We start from the raw sequence: 19,076 nt of genomic DNA, 5'->3' as shown, positions 1-19,076 counted from the left end.
TATGCTGCCGTGTTTCAAAGCCTAACCAATGTGACCAACTGAACATGGACTATAACCTCTGAAGCTGTGAGCCAAAATAAACCTTTCATCTTTTTAAATTGATTATCTGAGGCATTTTGTTATAGTAACAGAAAGCTAACATAAGGTCTGACAGGTAATAAAAGCAGAAACATGAATGGGTAATTTGCCTTGTTAAAGTAAAATGATTCTTAGATACTGCTAGAAGACTTTAACTTTCAGGAAATTAGTTTATCTAAAACATGTTATTTCCTTTTGACATAGTGAGTTGAGGAGGAGGAGGATAAGCAGGGGTGGGAATGGGGGAAGGGTAAGAAAAGAGGAAACTAGAAGGATGAAAGCCAGGAGGCAGCTTATTTTACTTTGAAATGGTTGTTGCTGAAGGCGGAAAATGGGTAGGGCTGTATTTACATGTCTAGTGTTTGGAATCAGGAATCTGAATTGCAGCCCTGCAATGTACCTTTACCTGACAGTGTACCCCAATCACAAATACTTTGACCTCGAGTCTCATCTATACCTACAAAATGGTCACGGAAGTACTTTCCTACTTGTGTCACTAAGAACCGAGATCACGAATGCTGAGTAGGCTATTGACTTTTGCACTGTGTAGCAGGCGCGTTGTGGCACTTACAAGACTCACAACGGAAAAGTGTTGAATCTGATAAGTGCGATGCCCGCCAGTCCACGTGAATCCCAGTTAACCCACTGGTACAAATCCCACTAACTTCTTGGGCTAGAGAAGGGCTGACCTGTGGCAAGGCCTGGTTCTGCTCAGCAGTATAGGTCTCCCAACCCCCTTCAGTCAAAGCCATTACAGAGTGGACCTGAGATGGCCCTCTTGGAACCTGAAGTGACAACCAGTTCATCTCCAAGAAACTCAGGAACACACTCGTCTCTAGGGATCCACACTGGTGGGTCCTCCTTGTCCAACCTGGATTCTCATGAAGTCATTCCTATGCAGCCATCTTGAAAGGCATTTCTTTAGAGAAATGGAGAATCACTCCTGTTCCTGACTTGCTTTATTAAGAGTAAACTGAGAACATTCTTCCCTTGAAACAGTTCCACAAAGCACAGACACCAGCTAGTGCTGGTTGGTCTGAACTCTGGTTTTCGATTCTTTGCTCTCTGAGGAAGGGGGCCATCTTTTCTCATTGTACCCTCATGCTCTGAATGGAGTGGGCCGACGTTAATCCATCTGTTCCAGAGGGACAGCTGACGAAAAAGCAAGCTGCTCACTGGAACCCTGGGCACCTACTCTCCCTGCTTGTCTGTGGACCCCTGGCGGGGGGGACCCTTCCCACAGCAATCTGATGGCCAGGCCATGAAGCATAGTCTTCACCATGGCGTCCTCTGGCCCCGTGCACCTCTGCCCTCACATCTTCCCACTCTCCGCCAGGCCAGATCCCTGTCACATGCCCGTAAGCTACTCCCTGACACGTCAAGCACACATCCGCCACACACTGCCACAAGGCCTCTATAGGTGCCTCCTCTGCTGCAATGTCCTGCCATGCTCCCTGTCCCCAGGCCCAGAGACTGTTCCCTCACATCCTCAGATCTCTGTTCAGAGTGCCTCATGTCCTACCTAAGACAGGCCCCTCTCACCTACCACTCATCATTTTTTTTTTTTTTTTTGTAACACTCCTATGTGACTTTAGTTGTTATTTGTCTGCCCGCCCCCAATATGCTCTACAAAGGCTGGCATTTTCCTGTTTTATTTACTGCTGTTTCCCTAGCACCCAGAACAGTACCTGGCACACATTAAAATATTTGGTAAAAATATATTGAAGGAACACAATTACTACACAGACTATTCCCAGAAAATCCTGATTCTGACTTCCAACCAGTAATCCATAGCAGAGGAGCTGATCATACAGATGTAGGTAAAGAAAGCCAAACTTTTTTTATGAAGTGGATAAATTCCACATAGACCCTGCCTGATGGGCTGAGTTTGGCCTCACATTTCACCTCTAACTCCGTGTTGATGATGGAACTGCAGGCAGCAGATGCCAACTGGACACTTTGAAGCCAAGGAGCGGCCAGTATATGAAGGCATCCTAAAGAGGGTGGAGAGAGGAGATTGGACTGTCGTCCTTTGAGAGAACAATCCACCAGCCCCGTCCACAGGCACAGGGAGAGTGAGGGGCACATCAGAAGTGGTGGTCGTTCCTAAGCTGTTTTATTGACATTAGTAAGATGCAACATGAAAAAGGGAGCAGGAAAGAGAGGGGAGAAGTTAAATATACAAGCAAACTGGCCTGCTATTTTTAACCAAAGCTGGTCAGTTAATTCTAAATATTAAAGAGTTGGCCAGTATTTTATGAGTGCTTGCCTCACAGTGAGCCTCAAAAGTGTGCTGTTTGCCTAAGCAGTGAGGATCAAGCCTGGCAGAGGGATGATCAGGATGGTCAGGATGCTCCGCCCCAGACCCAGGTGGGAGGTGGCCTCCAAGCAGGAAGCTTGGGTTGAGCTGCACAAGGAAATAATTCCACTGAAGCAGAAAAAGACTGATAATCTCTGGGCCACAACCTACCTTTTTTATTTATTTTTGAATTTCGTAATTTGTTCTGATGAGTTCTCCATGACAACAGAGTGCATTCTGATAGAGCACAGCTTTCATGTCTTTTGACTGTATGCAACGCAGAGTTGCACCAGTGGCACCACAGTACAGAGGTACGTGACCTTGGGTAACGATGCCCAGCTCATTCCCCTCTACCTTCTTCCTCTCTGGAAAGCAGAAGCTATAGCCTGACTTTATACATACTTCATTGTTTCTTTCAGTGTGGCCGGCACAGGATATCTAACCAACACTGACCATGTGGTCACTAACAGGAGTTACAGGATGGCCAGCCTATGAAAGTGACTGGTGATGATGCCATCTGGGGAGACGTCTTTAAATAAAATGTAAAGCAGACAAATCAGCCAGCTGAGGCAGCCTGTGGGGAACTAAGGCAGAAGGCAAAGCAAGGTCAGCAGTCAGAAGAGTCAATTCTAGTGGCCAGAACATGTGGGGACCTACACAACAACCTCAGATGTCCTTTTCTATAGAAGATAAGACATCCTGAAAATGCACCCTGGCCTGTGGGATTTCAAAGATCCTGTGGCTCCCAAGGTACAGGCCTTGGTTTTGGTCTACAATAATTTGCATTTGAAAAGCTATTTGTAGGGCTTTCTTCTCAGACCTAAGAGAGATGCTTAAGGCAGGGATTATCAGAGGCAGATTAGATAGTTTGCACAAAGCCACATCTAATCAGTAGTAGAACAAGGTCCTGTGGTTCTGAATCCTTGCCCATTCCACTCCACCACCCTCCAAGAAGGGCTTGCCTTGTGAAAGTCAGCTGCTAACTCTGTGCTGTGGGGTCCACAGGGATTGCTCACATGCCTCTCTCCCTGCCCCCATGGACGCATCTGTGACACAGTGTGGTGATGTTGGAGGGGATCTAGGGACTGGTCACAGGAAAGAAGACGACTTGTGGCTGTAGTGGAGTTTTGGAGCTGGCTAGGTTGGGAGCAGAATTTGCTCTCTTTAGTGTCTTTCCCCTCGCCCTTTCCCCCTCTCCCTCTCTCTTCCCCTCCTCTCTTTTTAAAATTAGAGAACATTTCAAACATACGCAAAAATATAATCTACTATAAAACCATCTCATGTGCCATCACCAGGCTTAATTTCAATATCCCCTTGTTCTCAATAAATCTGCCTTCCTCCACTTTGTTTCCCTGAAGAAATTAAAAGCCAATGTATCTCTGAAACATAAAGACTTTAAAAAGCATAATCACCATGCTATTACCACACCTAACAAAATGAATGATAATTTCCTAACATCTAGTGTCCAAAGCAAACTAAAATCTCCCCAATGTCTCAATAATGTCTTAAGGGTTTGTTCCAACCAGTGTCTAAGCAAGGCCTACGCACCGCACTGGACGGTGACTTGTCATTCTCTCTTGGTCTCAACAGTCCTGCCCCTTGCTGCCACTTCCTTGCTGAAGAAGTGGGGGCATCTGTCCAGTCACTTGGCTGGTTCCAGAGACAGGGGCCTTTCAGTTGGCTGTGGTGCCACCTCAGTCACCCTGTTTAGACCTACGTCCTGCTGCCTCAAAGGGCACCACCAGGCAAGTCCATAGAAACCCAGTGCCACTTCCCCAAGGCACTGTATTGCCATCTCCCCCAAATAACTGGTACCACAAATAGGAGAATGAAAAGTTGACACTGAGACTGATGCTGACTCCCTGGGGCGGTGCAGCATCTACACTGTAGGACTGCAGGGTGTCGCCTAGACTTAGAACTCTGAGTCAGGGACCTTCCTGACAGTGAGGGCTTTAAACAGGATGGAGGAGAGGAGTACCAGTTCAAGACTATCGCTGACTTTGCACATGCTGAGCCTCTCAGACTTTCATCCTCCCAGTGTAGCCCCAAGTGGGGAGGGGTAAGAAACCAATCAACTTGAAAGTTTTTGGCAAAGAAATAACTGAAAAAATTTTAAATTTAAATGTGGAAATCATTTTTATTTATCCTTTTCATGTTATGAAACAGCAGTATCTTTTTCACAAATACAGCAGTGTTCATAATGTGTCTAGACTGCCATGTCTAAGGAAATCCACCCATTCAGTGACTGTTCTAGATTCTCCTGATCAGCCTGCAGTGGGACAGTGACAGGCCTGTGGGATCGGGGCTGTATACAGTTGAATCATGTGTGAAAATTAAAAATTATGTACCATCAGTGAGCACATCGGAAGGTCTGTGATTCTGACAAAGTGCTAGTGAGGCTTAGTAATATTTTAGGATTAATGTAACTGAATTTAAATGAATTGTGACTGAGTCTAATTTGGAGCAATTCAGCAAATATTTGAGTTCCTGCTATGTGCCATACTAGGTATAAATGTTTTTTAGGAATTAAAAATGATCCTATGGAAAGAAAAATATCTTCAATATGTAGAGTAATATTAAGAATTAATAAAAGGTACACTAGAGGAAGATGTTTTCTAAGCTATCAATTCAGTATTCACAGAAACTTGGTCATGGTGTCTTTTGGTAAATTTTATACAACACTTGAAATATGGCAGTTACTTCTTGATTTATATCCACTCCTGCATCTCTATCATCTAGGTAGAACAGTGCATCTAGACTCTGGTGTGGGTATATTATTTTGAAAATAATTTACCAGATCATAATCTACTGAGGTTTTGATCTGGAGAAAGAGAAAACCCAACTCCTGTCAACACCCGCCTCCCCTGTAAGCTATCTGTACCACCTAAGGTTGGGGAAACAAAAAATCAGGAACTGGATACCAGGTACCAGGAGAAGAACCTGCTCCACACCAGTCTTTAGTACCACAGGTGAACACTAGGTGAAGTTACCACAATTTATAGTGCCCAAGTAGAAACTGACAAACCCCTTCAAACAGGTTACATGTACCACCCCAAGGAGGATGCATACCTATCAGAGGTTTGAGAGGTTTCCAGACTCTTTAGCAGGGCTGACTGGAGAAAGTCCTCCTTATATGAAACTAGATCACAAAGTCTGGGTGAGATGGCTGATTCTTCAAATGACCAAATCCCAATGATGAAAAAACAAGACTCACAAAGAAATAGCCATGATACATTAAAGGAACAAAAATGTGCAGAAACCGATCCTAATGAAACAGAGACATATGACTTTCCAGATAAAGAATCCAAAATTACTGTTGTAAGGACACACAGTGAATTAAAAGAACACAAAAAACTAAAATTAGAAAAGGATGCATTAACAAAAAGGAAGATCAACAAGACAAAGAACAGAGGAGAGGTAAGAGGATATGAGGGATTTATGGGACACCATCAAACAGAAAAGCATATCAATTGGAACACACAGAAGGAGAAAAAGTAAAGTAGGGTGCAGAGAACCTATTTGAATAAATAATAACTGAAAATTCCCACATTGAAGGAGAGATATGGACATCCAAATGCAATACTCACAGAGAGCTCCAAAACAGGGGGAAAAAAAAATCTAGAGATCTATGGCAAGACACATCATAATTAACTGTTTAAAAAATGACAGAGAATCTTGAAAGCAGCAAAAAGCAACAGCACATTCCTAACAGCTCCTATGAGAATTATCAGATGACTTTATCAGCAGAAACCTTTTAGGCTAGAAGAGAACAGGAAGATATATTCAAAGTAACAATGGGGTGGGGACCCCAAGCAACCAAGAATACTATACCTGGCAAAACTGTCCTTCAAAAATAAGAAGAAATTAAGACTTTCACAGATAAGCAAAAGCTGAGGGAGTTTATCAGTACCAGACCTACCCTATAAGAAATACTGAAAAAATATTCCAAGTTGAATTGGAAGGATGATACATAGGAACAAAAAAACCACAAGAAAATATAAAGATCCTTGGTAAAGATAAAACATACAATCAATTCTGTAACATCATAATGTAGGTGAGTAAAACAATTATAAATCTGGTATAAAAATACTTAAAAGCATAAAAATAATTGTGAATCTATTTTAATGAATACAAAATAAAAACAATTTGTGTCATCAATAACAAAATAGAAGGCAAACAGTGATATGATTTATCAGTTTAACACAGATCAATAGAACTTTAAGATATTCTATGTAATTTATAAAGATAACCACAAAGAAATTCTGTATAAAATATACATGAAAGGAAATGAGAGGGAACCAAAAACATGTCACTACAAAAAAATAAAATCATGAACAACAAAAAGAAATATATCAGGAGAAGAAAAGTGAGAGAAAAATGCTTTTAGACAGGAAAAAAATTAACAGAATAATAAGCCTATATCAGAAATTACTTTAAATATAATTGTAGTAGATTGAAGGGATTAAAGTACAAGACTTGCTATGTATTAAAACTATGTCTAAGCATATGCATAAGTTAAAACCAACAAGAGTGGAAAGAGATATTCCATGCAAATGGCACTAAAGATACCACGAGTTCTTATATCAGACAAAAGAGATTTTAAGGCAAAAACTGTAAAAATGGACAAAGAACACTATGTAATTATAAAATGATCAATTCACTAGTAAGATATAACAATGATAAATTCACACACACCTAACATGAGACACCCAAAAACATGAAGCAGATGCTGAAAGAACTGAAGGGGGAAATGGGCAATGACACAACAGTGGGAAGCTACGGCACCTCACTTTCAGTAAGAACAGAACAAGCAAAACATGGTGGAAACAGTGGATCTGAACACTAGAGACCAACTGAAAGTAACAAACATACAGAGCATTCCACCCAATAGCAGCAAAAAACAAAAAAAAACACAGAGTTTTCTAGTGCATATGGAATATTCTCCAAGATAAGAACACAAGTTAGTCCACAAAATAATCTTAACAAATTTAAGAAGATTGAATTCATACAAGTATATTCTCCGACAACCAAGGAGACACATTAAAAAAGAATTAACGCCAATCCTTCCCAAACTCTTTGAAAGACTAAAAAGAGGAGATAACATTCCCAAACTCATTCTATAAAGTCAGTATTACCCTGACACAACAATACAAGAGAACTGCAGCCAGTATTCCTTATAAATATTGATGTAAAAATTCTCAACAAGATACTAGAAAATTGAATTCAACAGTACATCAAAAGGATTATACACCATGACCAAGTGGCACTTATTCCTGGAATTCAGAATGGTTCAACATACAAAAATCAATCTATGTAATACACCATGGTAAGAAGATGAAGGGCAAAACCCACATAATCACCTCACTTGATGCAAATAAAATTCAACTCTATTTCATAATATAGACTCCATAATCCAGGAAGAGAAGGAAACTACCTCAATATAATAAAAGCCCCAGATAAAAAGACCATAGTTAGGGCTGGGGCTGTGGCTCAGTTGTAGAGCACTTGTCTAGCATGTCTGAGGCACTGGGTTTGATTCTTAGCACCACATATAAATAAATGAATAAAATTAAGGTCCATCAACAACTAAAAAATCTATAAATAAAAAAAGACTATAGTTAACATCATACTTAACAAAGACTGAACTCTATTCCTGTAAGATAATGAACAGGGGAAGAATGTCCTTGTCACCATTGCTCAACACAGCATTGGAAGGTCTAGCTAGAGCAATCAGACAAGAAAAATTAGAAGGACTCCAGATAGAAAAGAAGTAATTCAACACAATCTCTATCAAAATTCCAAGAGGCTTTTTGTTTGTTTGTTTTCTGAAATAGAAAGGTCCATCCTGAAATTATTGTGAAGCTGAAAGGGATCCTAAATAGCTAAAAGAATAATGAAAGAGGATCACAAATTTATAGGATTCACAATTCTCAATTTCAAATATTATTACAAAGCTGGAGTGATTAAAATGGAGTGACACTGACAAAAGGATAATCAGGTAGACCACAGGCATAAAGCTGACAGTCCAGAAATGGCCCATTCATCTAAGGCCAATTTGTTTTTGACAAGGTTGCTAAGCATGGTGGTGCACACCTGTGATACCAGCTCCTTGGGAGGCTGAGGCAGGAGGATTTCCAGTCAACACAGGAAAAGATGTTCAGCATTAATCACAAGGGAATTGCAAAGAGAGTCATAAGATACCTCTTCACATCCACTATTAGCTGTGATGAAAACAAAAGCAACACTAAAGGTGTGGAGAGATCTGAGCCCTCGTGCACTGCTGCTAGGAATGTAACACAGTACAGTGACCGCAGAGACACCACGGCAGTTCCCCACAAAGTTCGACCACCACTCCTTGCACTATGCCCCAAAGGATGGAAACCAGGATATAAACTGTTCACTGTACCATTATTAAAAATAGTCAAAAGGTAGAAACAGCCCAAGTGTCCACTAACAGATGGGTATAGAAATGAAATGTGGCAAAAACAAACAATGGAATATTACTCAGCAGAAAAGGAAAGAAATTCTGATAGGTGACACAACATGCATGATCCCTGAGAACATAAAGCTAAGTGAAGTAAGTAAGAAAAAAATGGCAAACCATTGTGGCTGGACTTATGTGAGTAAGTTCACAGCAGAATGGGGGCTGCCACGGCTGGAGGAAACGGAGAGCTGCTGTTCAGTGGGTGTGGTGTTTCAACTTGGGAAGATAAAAAATTCTGGAGACAAATATGGTGATGGCTTCATAACAATGAGAATGTGTTTGCTAATACAACTATAAACTTTAAATGGTTAAAATTACAAATTTTATGTTATATGTATTTTACTACATTTAAAAATGAATACAATAGCCATGCACAATACTGTATACCTTTAATCCCAGCAGCTCAGGAGGCTGAGGCAGGAGGATCTCGAGTTCAAAGCCAGCCTCAGCAAAAGTGAGGTGCTAAGCAACCAGTGAGACCCTGTCTCTAAATAAAATACAAAATAGGGCTGAGGATGTGGCTCAGTGGTCGAGTACCCCTGGGTTCAATTCCTGGTACCCCCCCCCCCCCCAAAATGAATACAATAGCTTATATAGATGTTTGGAAGTAGGGTAGCTTTAACCTTACATGGAAATGCAGTGTCAAACATAGCTAAAAACTACTGTAGAGGTACAAGATGGGACCAGCTTTGTCAGAATTAACTATACCTGCTGGAGTCGAGACAATGTGATACTGATGTCTGGATAAACAGTAAGACCAAGGGAAGTCCAGAAACAAAAAACAGTGTATTTTAAACAATTAGTTCTGGGACAATTAGATCTCTTTAAGTGAAAATAAAAAATTGGAGGGGAAAAAATGTAAATTGAAATCCAATTTTATACAATCAATTCCAGTGGATTAAAGACCCAACCATGAAAGGTAAAAGTACAAAGCTTTGGGCTGGGATCGTAGCACAGTGGAACAGTGCTTGCCTAGAGGGGCACTGGGTTCAACCCTCAGCACCACATAAAATAAATAAAATAAAGGTCCATCAGCAACTTAAAAAAAAAGGACGAAGCTTTCAGGAGATAGTACAAAATAATATGTAAATAATCTTGGGGTGGGAGAAGAGTGCTTTTAAAAAGTACAATGACACTACCAAAAAAGTCAAGAACTTGAAGCCTTGGAAAGCTGCAAGTCAGAAAAAGATAGTTAAAACACACAGGACAGTGGAAGGGTGATTCACCACGCATGCAACTCCAGAGTGGGTGCGAGCACACACAGAACTCGCCCAGGTACGCGGGGACAGGGCAGGGCGGGAGGGGACGGCGGAGTCAAACAGATGGCACGAAAGGTATTCTATGGAGTGAAATGTCCAATCGGTAAATAATGTTAGCAGACACCTACCTTGATGGCAAGGAGGGAGATGTAAATGAAAGCCACATGAGATCTCTTTATCAACCCACCAGAATGGCTAAAATTTAAGTTGATCGATACAGTAAACACAGGAAAAGATGTTCAGCATTAATCACTAGGGAACTGCTGGTAAATATGTGAGCAACAGGAACTTCTGAACAGTGTTGGTGGGAATATAAACTAGCACCATTCACCACCTTGGAAATGATTTGGCAATACCAAATGAAGTTGGAGATGGCACCCAACTAAGACCTACCTAATGTGCTTCTACATGCCCTAAAGAAATCCAAGTACTTATGGATCAGGATATATGGACAAGAATGTTCTCAAAATCACAGTCTATAATGGCTTTACACAGAGAGAAACTCAAGCGTCTATTAAGTGAAGGAGCAACACCTACATGCAATAAGTAGATTAATTTGACCAAAAATGTTAATAAATGAGGTAATAAAAAATACAATTCAGAAATGGGCAAAAATTAAAGTGTTTGTTGGTTATATACACATATATGATAAAACTTGAGAGAAGCAAGGCAATGGACGTCATGAGACAGGACAGTGACTGTCTCCAGAGGGGAGGAAGGAATACCACCCAGAGCAGAACAGGAGAGATTCCACGGGCTGCACATGCTCTGTTTCTTGAAGTGCATGTTTCCAGAAATACACTCTTATATCCCCTTCCGTCTACATACCATACTTCACATTTTAATAAAGAAGGAATGGTAAGGATGAACACTATTCAACAAACATTGCTGGAGAAAAACTCAGCTATGCTGACTGGTTCATAGTCATAAACACTAAAACAAGGTCTGGCCTGGCCACTCTGGTCAAACTGCTCAGGCTCTCACTGACCTCTCTGTCAGGAGCACTGACACAAGTTTTCACTCTTTGCTCCCTGATAGATGTGTATCACTTGGTTTCTAATAAACCACACTCTTTTGATTTTTCTCCTAACTGTTCACTCCTCATCAACACTGCTGATTTCTTCTCTTAAAGTTGGAGTTTCCCAGAGTCTTCAATGTCATTCTCTCTGTACTCATGATCTTGGTAATTGTAAGCAGCCTCATAATTAAATTCATCTCTATGCCAATACTTCCAGTTCAGTCCCCTCTCTTGAGCTCCACAATGACTCATACTGTCTAGGTGACATCAGAAATGCCACATGTCCAAAAACCCATGCTCCCAACATCCCCAAACCTGCTCTACCACGTTAACCATCCCTATTTCTATTTAAGGGCCTTCCTCACTTGGAAGGTGCATTCTGCCTATTGCTCAGAACAAAAACCACAGGGCCATTCCAGTCTTCTCTCCAGCCAGTCCATTAACACACCTACTGGGCTGCATCCCCCGACACATCCAATTGCTGGAGGTTTCTTCTCCTCCCTTAGGTCCACCACTCTGATTCAAGCCACATGTATGTCACACATGGGTTACTGCCCTAACTTCCCATCTGGTCTCTCTGCTTGTACCTTTGACCCTCTAAAAGTCTATTCTTAACAAGCAGCAGAAAATCCTTTTAACATTTAATGTAGTTTCTGTCTCTCTTGTTCAACATTCTACAATGGCTCCGCATTTTACTCAGGAAAAGCCAACTCTGCCTATGTTTTTAACCCAGAGCAATCTTAACATCGTCTTCTAAAAAAAAAAAAAAAAACAATTTTTGTTTCTGGGTTTAAGAAATACAAAAATAAACAAATAAAATCAAGCTTTAAAAAGTGATTCCTAAAACGAGTCTTTATTATATTCTGGCCTGAATAAAATGCATCCTCTAAAATGACAGTTCACTACAGTTTCATACATGTATTTGTCAATATGTTTATTTTAACATGGTGTTCTTTTTTTTATTAAATTCTTTATTTTTAAATAACATAATGGTAATTGTAAATATTAAAAAGAAATAAATTTTTTTTAACTTGGAAAAAAAAAAAAAACCTTTGCAGAAATGTTTTAATGTCACCGTCTGGTTTTTACCTTCATTCCCTACACTCTCACCGCTGAATAAAAAAACAGAACATTTTTACTTGTATAAGAAATTGAAAAGTCTAGGAAGTACTAGCCAAAAGGTTTAAAAAGCATGTGCCTGTATCACGAAAGCAGAGAGAAGGGACACTACACTGGCCACAGAACGGAGCCACAACACCCTCCGCAGCTCTCAACACTGGCTATGTGTCACTAAAGTTCTACGCCTCCCAGACCTTCTGTTCCATCTACAGGGAAGGAATAATTAAATGAGATGATACTGATATAAAATATATAATGTAAAATGTAGAGCCCTAACAGCTACTTGCGTTTTTAGTTAATACCACACTACATAAACAGCATATGGTGGAAAAGAGACAAAGAAGAGGAGCCAGCCACCCTGGTGCAGAGAAGTGCTCTACTCCCGACATGCAGAGAACTGGTAGCACGGGTGGTGATGAAAAGCACTCTGCTCAGTTCACCACTGCTGTACATTCCCCACAGATGGTGCACCCTACCTGTGTCACCATGGTGCCATAGCAGAATCCATGTCCCACAAATGCCCCCCGGTTCTTACCTGTCTGCTCAGGGTCAGGTAGAGGCAGCAGGGACTCAGAAGGTGATAGCAGGGTGTGGTCATCATGTACTGTGCTGTGATTTAGAAGACAACAGGTTCACTCACCTTTCCTGAATTTGTGTACAGGAAGTTTCTTAAGTTGATCTTTACGAAGTCTATTTCTTCTAGCTCTATGTCTGTCCTGGACAAATTTTGTGATCTAAAGATAAAAGGGGGGAAAAATGAGTCAAATATTAAACATGCAATTAGAAATGGCTATTAAAATAACAATTTTTTTTAAAGTTTCTGGATAGCTGCTACAAACCACTCAATTTATTTAAATCCTAATTACAATAATATTATAAAGCATTAAATTATAAGTGATTAGTTAATTTATATATTATCCTTTGAATTTTTTATTTATTAAAACCACTTACTTACAAAAATATAAATAATAGACTACATATTACAAAGACTTCAATGGGTCAAAAAGAATGAGAAGTTGAGATTCCTTTAAAGATACAAACTAATAAAATTTTCAAACACATACCTATTAGTTATCACACTTTTAGTTCTAGCAACATAATATTAAATGATATTAAATACTTCTACTACATACATGATATTAAATACTTCTACTACACATTTTCAGAAATCTAAGACAAAATATACAAAACACTGTTAGGGTTTCAAGAATGAAAGGGAAGTCCACAGGACCAGAACCAAGTACAAAACACCACCTATAAAGGAAAAAGGTGACAAATATGACTATATCAAAAGTTAAGAACTTCTGTCCTCCAAAGAGAGTTAAAAGATAAAAGACTCCACAGACTGGGAAAAAAACGTTTCCTAATTTCACACATGATAAGGAATTTGTACCCAGAATATATAAAAAAACTTTCAATACTCAATTTTTTAAGTCACCCACCTGAAAAAAAAATTGTAATTGCTACTGAACCACAGAAGATACACATATGGCAAATGAGCACTTAAAGAGATCCCCAACATCATTAGTCAACAGGAAAATAAAAACCAGAAATGACAACTCAGTACTACTAACAGGCACACATACCACCCTCTAGCAGGTATGCTAGCAGGATAACCAAACTGACTATGCAAGTGTTGTAGACTGACTATGCAAGTGTTGATATAAGGGGGAAAAACTGAACTCATTTATGTTGTATAAATTATATCTTAATAAAGCTGTTAGAATTCTTTTAAAAATTAAACAAATCCACAAATTTGAACCAATGAACATATAACTCTGCATTCCACTGATATTTTTGTACATGAGTAGTATTTTGAAAATTTAACCACAAAACTATGGTACAAAGCAGGTGTCTGAAAATAACCAAAGAATCTATAATATACAATGTTTTCTGAAGACAATTCAATTGAAGTAGAAATTAACAGGAAAAGAAGACAATAAAATATATGTATTTTAGAAGTTTAGAATTTTACTAAATAATTCAGAGTCCTAGAACAGATCATAACAGATAACTAAGTTTCTCGTGGGGCCTGTATCTTTGGTGTGCTCATTTACCACCTATATTATAAACATGAGAAATAAGACCACATACTCTTAGACAGGGGGAGGTGAAGTAATTAACTCTCTGGAGAGAGAAACAACTTTCAACTGAGCCACAGAATTGAGCTGTCCTAAGCACTCAGATGGCCTTGCCAACATCCTGCTCCAGAACTGCAGAACAACCCTGGAGGATCTGAATGAGCACCTGCACCCCAATGAAAGGCTAGTCCCCAAGGAAGAAGGTGGAGCTGAGCAAAGTCTGTCCAATTTACTCTTCCCAGGTTCCACACAGATAGGGGACACTTCCTCTCCCCCAAGACAGAATGGGTAAAAGGGCAGAGGAAGGCTAGAAGTTGCAGTAATTGAGCTCTGCCTCACATGGATGCAAATATCAAGAGAGGTAAGAAAATATAACAATAAACCTTTAAAATTTAAATCAAATGAGAATAAAATATTCCTTATCAAAAGTTATGGGATGCAACTAAAGCTATTATTAAATATAAAGTTATAACACATGCACATTTCTAGTATGAAAGAAAATATTAGTAAGCATTCAGATGAATAGGCTAGAAAATGAATATAACTAAATTAAGTGGAAGAAAGAAGATACTAATGATAAGAGCAGAATTGCAAGACAAAGATAAAAAAGAAAGTAAATAATTTAGAATTTAAGTTCTACTAAAATTTTAGTTGCTTGATATCAGGGATTTTAGGTATTTTGTTCACTACTGAATCGCAGATCCTAGAGCAGTGCCTAATTAAGTTTGGGTAAACACTTAGTGATATCTACCTCTCTGAAAGACTAATAAAACAATAAACTTCTGTCAACACAGTGCCAAGCACAGAGGCTCTGAAACAGAGAACTCATGCCACACAAGGTAGAATCTCTCTTAAAATTATGAGTCTATGAATATTATAAATCATACTGTCCCACTGTATTTAAAAATAATTTCTTAGAAATGCAATTTGATAAGGAGCAGAAAAATATCTGAACATCCATGTAACTATGAAAGGTCACTAAATTTAGATGATTTTATAGGCAACCTTCACCAAAAAGTCAACCGCCACAAAAAAAGATGATCCAAATTATATATTTTAAAAAAACTTTCAGAAAAGAGAATAAAGAGAGCCTTAGTTTTACAGAGCTAGAATAATTCTGATTGTGTATTTTTGTGTTTTTTCGAAATTATGGTGAAATACACATACTGCAGAGTCTTACCCACTTTTGTTGTTCACACTGCTGCTTTACCATCACCACCACCCACCCACACAACTCTCCACCTTGCAAAATGGAACCTCTGCCCATTGTGCGGTAACTCCCCATTCTTTCCTACCCCTGGTGCCCAGTACCTACTGCTTTCTGCTTCTATCAACTAGACCACCTCATACAAGGGGAATCATGCAGTCCTTGTCTTCTTGTGACCCACTAACTAATTAGCATAATGCCTTCAAGTTTCACACACACTACTGCATGTGTCAGAATTCCCGTCCGTCGTTGCTAATAGTTCACTGTATCTTTGCACTACATTTTGTTTATCTATTCATCTGTTAACAGACACTTAGGTTGCTTCCACCCTGGCTACTGGCAAAGATGCTGCTATGAACATGGATATACAAATCTATGCTCAAGTCCTTGCTCTCAATTCTTTTTGGATAACATACGCAGAAGTGTAATTGCCAGATCATATGATCATTTTATGTTTAATTTCTGAAGAACTGCTATACCGTTTTCTATAGGTATATGTTCCATCTTATAGTCCCACCAATACTACTCACAGGATTGTTCAAGTTTTGATTGTCTGCCTCCATAAAACTAAAGATTTTTCTTACCTGGATATTCAGATTGCCAGTATTACGAAATTTTTGCATCTATGTCCAAATATAAGATTGATCTGTATCAGAAATCTACATAATCCAAAAATATAAAGAAAAACTTAACACAACATAATCAAATAGAATTTATCCTCAGAATATCCAGATGTTTAAATTTTAAAAGCAGATTCACAACAGCCAACAAATGAACAGAGTAAAAGAGAAAAACAATGACCTGGTGATAGAGGAAAGATATATAATCTAATACCTGTTAAATAAGCAAATAAAAATCTGGTTTCTTTATTTTTAATACACTGCTTTTTTTCCTGGTTTTACCAAAATAATATAGCAAAATGTTAAGTAGCAAACATTTATCCATTTCCTCTTCCTGACTTTCCAGGGAAGTCTTCTAATGTCACTATTTCATAATGCTTATTTTAAGTTTTTAGTCTATAATCCTACTTCTACACCTAATTTACCAGTGGCATTTTTGTTTATTGTTTGATTTTCTAATTTTCTATACTTCCCTGCTTTTACATTGAAAACCCAAGAAAATCAGCAAATTACCCAAACAGGAGAATCCAGCAAGTTTGTAAATATAAGACTAATATATAAAAATCAAAGATGTACAATGTTGAAATCTTGGTTTCTCATTACAGCACTCTGGTAAAAGGAATTTTCCTTCTAGGAAAAATTGCTGATTTTAGGACTAGGACAAGAAAAACATAAGATGAGCCCAACACATAGAAGGGAGAAGACTGGAATAGAAGAAGGGAGGAAGTGTGTGGCAGCAGGGACAAGAAAGGGGAGGACCACCATGCTATACAGTGCAGGTGTGAACATATCACAAGAGATTCAACCGCTATACATAACTATCATGTACCAATTAAAAATAAATTAATAAGCCAGGCGCAGTGGCACATGCCTGTAATGCCAGCAACTCAGAAGGCAGACGCAGGAGAATCCTAAGTTCAAATCCAGCCTCAGCAACTCAGCAAAGCCCTGAGGAGCTCAGCGATAAACTATTAAAAAGGCCTGGGGAGTGGCTTGGTGGTTAAGCATTCCTGAGTTCAATCCCTGGTACAAAAAAAAATTGTTTTTTAATTAATGAAAGTAAGACCAATAGGTCAGGGGAAGGGAGGAGGAGAGGGAAGAGAGCAGTTCTGGGGATTGACATGGAGTAACTTATGTCATAGGCATTCATGATAATGTCAAAGTGAACCCCACTGTCATATATGACTATGATGCACTAATAAAAAAAGGTTGAAAAAACAAAAGGATGGGAGTCAAGTCAAAGGAATATAGAACTCAAACACATTTAACAAGAAAAATAAGGTAGCACTAGATTATAACAAAGCATAAAATAAATATGTCTGGATGCATACTAATATAAATGATGGAATGAATGAACGAATGCTAAAAGGAAAAAAGTCTTCCTTACAGAAGTATGTCAAATAACATATCAGATACTTCCTCCTCCAAGAGGTGGTGCTCAATTCCTGCTCCCACCCTTATAGTAGGCTAGATGTGGTGCCTCATTTCTAAAGAAAGGGAGAGCAGAAGAAAAATATTGACTTTACAATGGAGAAACTTGGCAAATGCTACCTTATCCAACATGAAGGGTCACGTTGTCAGGACTGTTACCTGGATATCGTGAACCCACTGACCCAGGGTTAAGATAACACCTTTCACCTCTGTGCTGAGACTCCTTTTGAAAAACTTAACCCAGTCTAATCACAGTCTTCAAAGACAATCAAGTACATGAAAAACAAGGACAAACTGAGAACTGCCAGTCAGAGGACACAGGGAGATGTGACAAACACTGTGTGGAACACCAGGCCGGGTCCTGGAACAGAAGCAGCACATTAGTGAAAACGCTGGTGGAATCCAAACAAAGGACGGAGTTGGTTAATAGAAATGTACCAACGTGAGTTTCTTAGTTTTGACAAATAATGTAGAATATCAACAATGAGGGAAGCTAGATGAGCAATGTATAGAATTCTCTTGTTTGAAACTTTCTGTAAACCTAACATTTCAAAATCAAAAGTTAATTTTAAAAACCTAATAATGTTCTTTTTTTTTTAAATTTTTTATTGTTGGCTGTTCAAAACATTACATAGTTCTTGATATATCATATTTCACACTTTGATTCAAGTGGGTTATGAGCTCCCATTTTTACCCCATATACCGATTGCAGAATCACATCAGTTACACATCCATTGATTTACATATTGCCATACTAGTGTCTGTTGTGTTCTGCTGCCTTTCCTATCCTCTACTACCCCCCCCCCTCCCCTCCCCTCCCCTCCCCTCCCCTCTTCTCTCTCTGCCCCCTCTACTGACATTCATTTGTCCCCCTTGTATTATTTTTCCCTTTCCCCTCACTTCCTCTTGTATGTACTTTTGTATAACTCTGAGGGTCTCCTTCCATTTCCATGCAATTTCCCTTCTCTCTCCCTTTCCCTCCCACCTCTCATCCCTGTTTAATATTAATCTTCTTCTCATGCTCTTCGACCCTACTCTGTTCTTAGTTACTCTCCTTATATCAAAGAAGACATTTGGCATTTGTTTTTTAGGGATTGGCTAGCTTCACTTAGCATAATCTGCTCTAATGCCATCCATTTCCCTGTAAATTCTATGATTTTGTCGTTTTTTTTTAAAAACCTAATAATGTTCTTATATCCTAGTAATAACTAATTAGAAATGCAAATTCAAAAATATCTTTTGTAATAAGCAAAAAACCGTTTACGTAATAAGTCTAACAAAAGACAAAAGATTTACAGGAAAAAATAACTAAACTGATGGATGTGAAGGACCTAAATAAATGAAAAAAATACCCCAATATCATAGGGAAATTAGACATTTCAAAGATGGCATTTGATCTCTAACTTAATCTATAACTTCAATATGATAATAAACTCACTGGATGTTAATATAAATATTCTTTATGAAAAATAAGAAAAAA

At 38.9% G+C, this 19,076-nt stretch overlaps 1 protein-coding gene across 3 annotated transcripts in view; it reads right to left on the bottom strand.

Annotated features, from left to right (window-relative positions):
* Positions 1–19,076, bottom strand: part of Rnf13 (ring finger protein 13) — a 122,037-nt gene that overhangs the window by 8,254 nt on the left and 94,707 nt on the right. For all 3 annotated transcript variants that reach the window (XM_071615519.1, XM_027933547.3, XM_027933549.3), the window contains one exon: positions 12,898–12,991. In XM_071615519.1, the coding sequence (XP_071471620.1) occupies positions 12,898–12,991 (94 nt within the window). The remainder of the gene's footprint in view (positions 1–12,897; positions 12,992–19,076) is intronic.

The sequence above is a fragment of the Marmota flaviventris genome, chromosome 8, assembly GCF_047511675.1.
Source record: "Marmota flaviventris isolate mMarFla1 chromosome 8, mMarFla1.hap1, whole genome shotgun sequence".
Classification (NCBI taxonomy): domain Eukaryota; kingdom Metazoa; phylum Chordata; class Mammalia; order Rodentia; family Sciuridae; genus Marmota; species Marmota flaviventris.
This window is presented reverse-complemented; position numbering and strand designations above follow the sequence as displayed.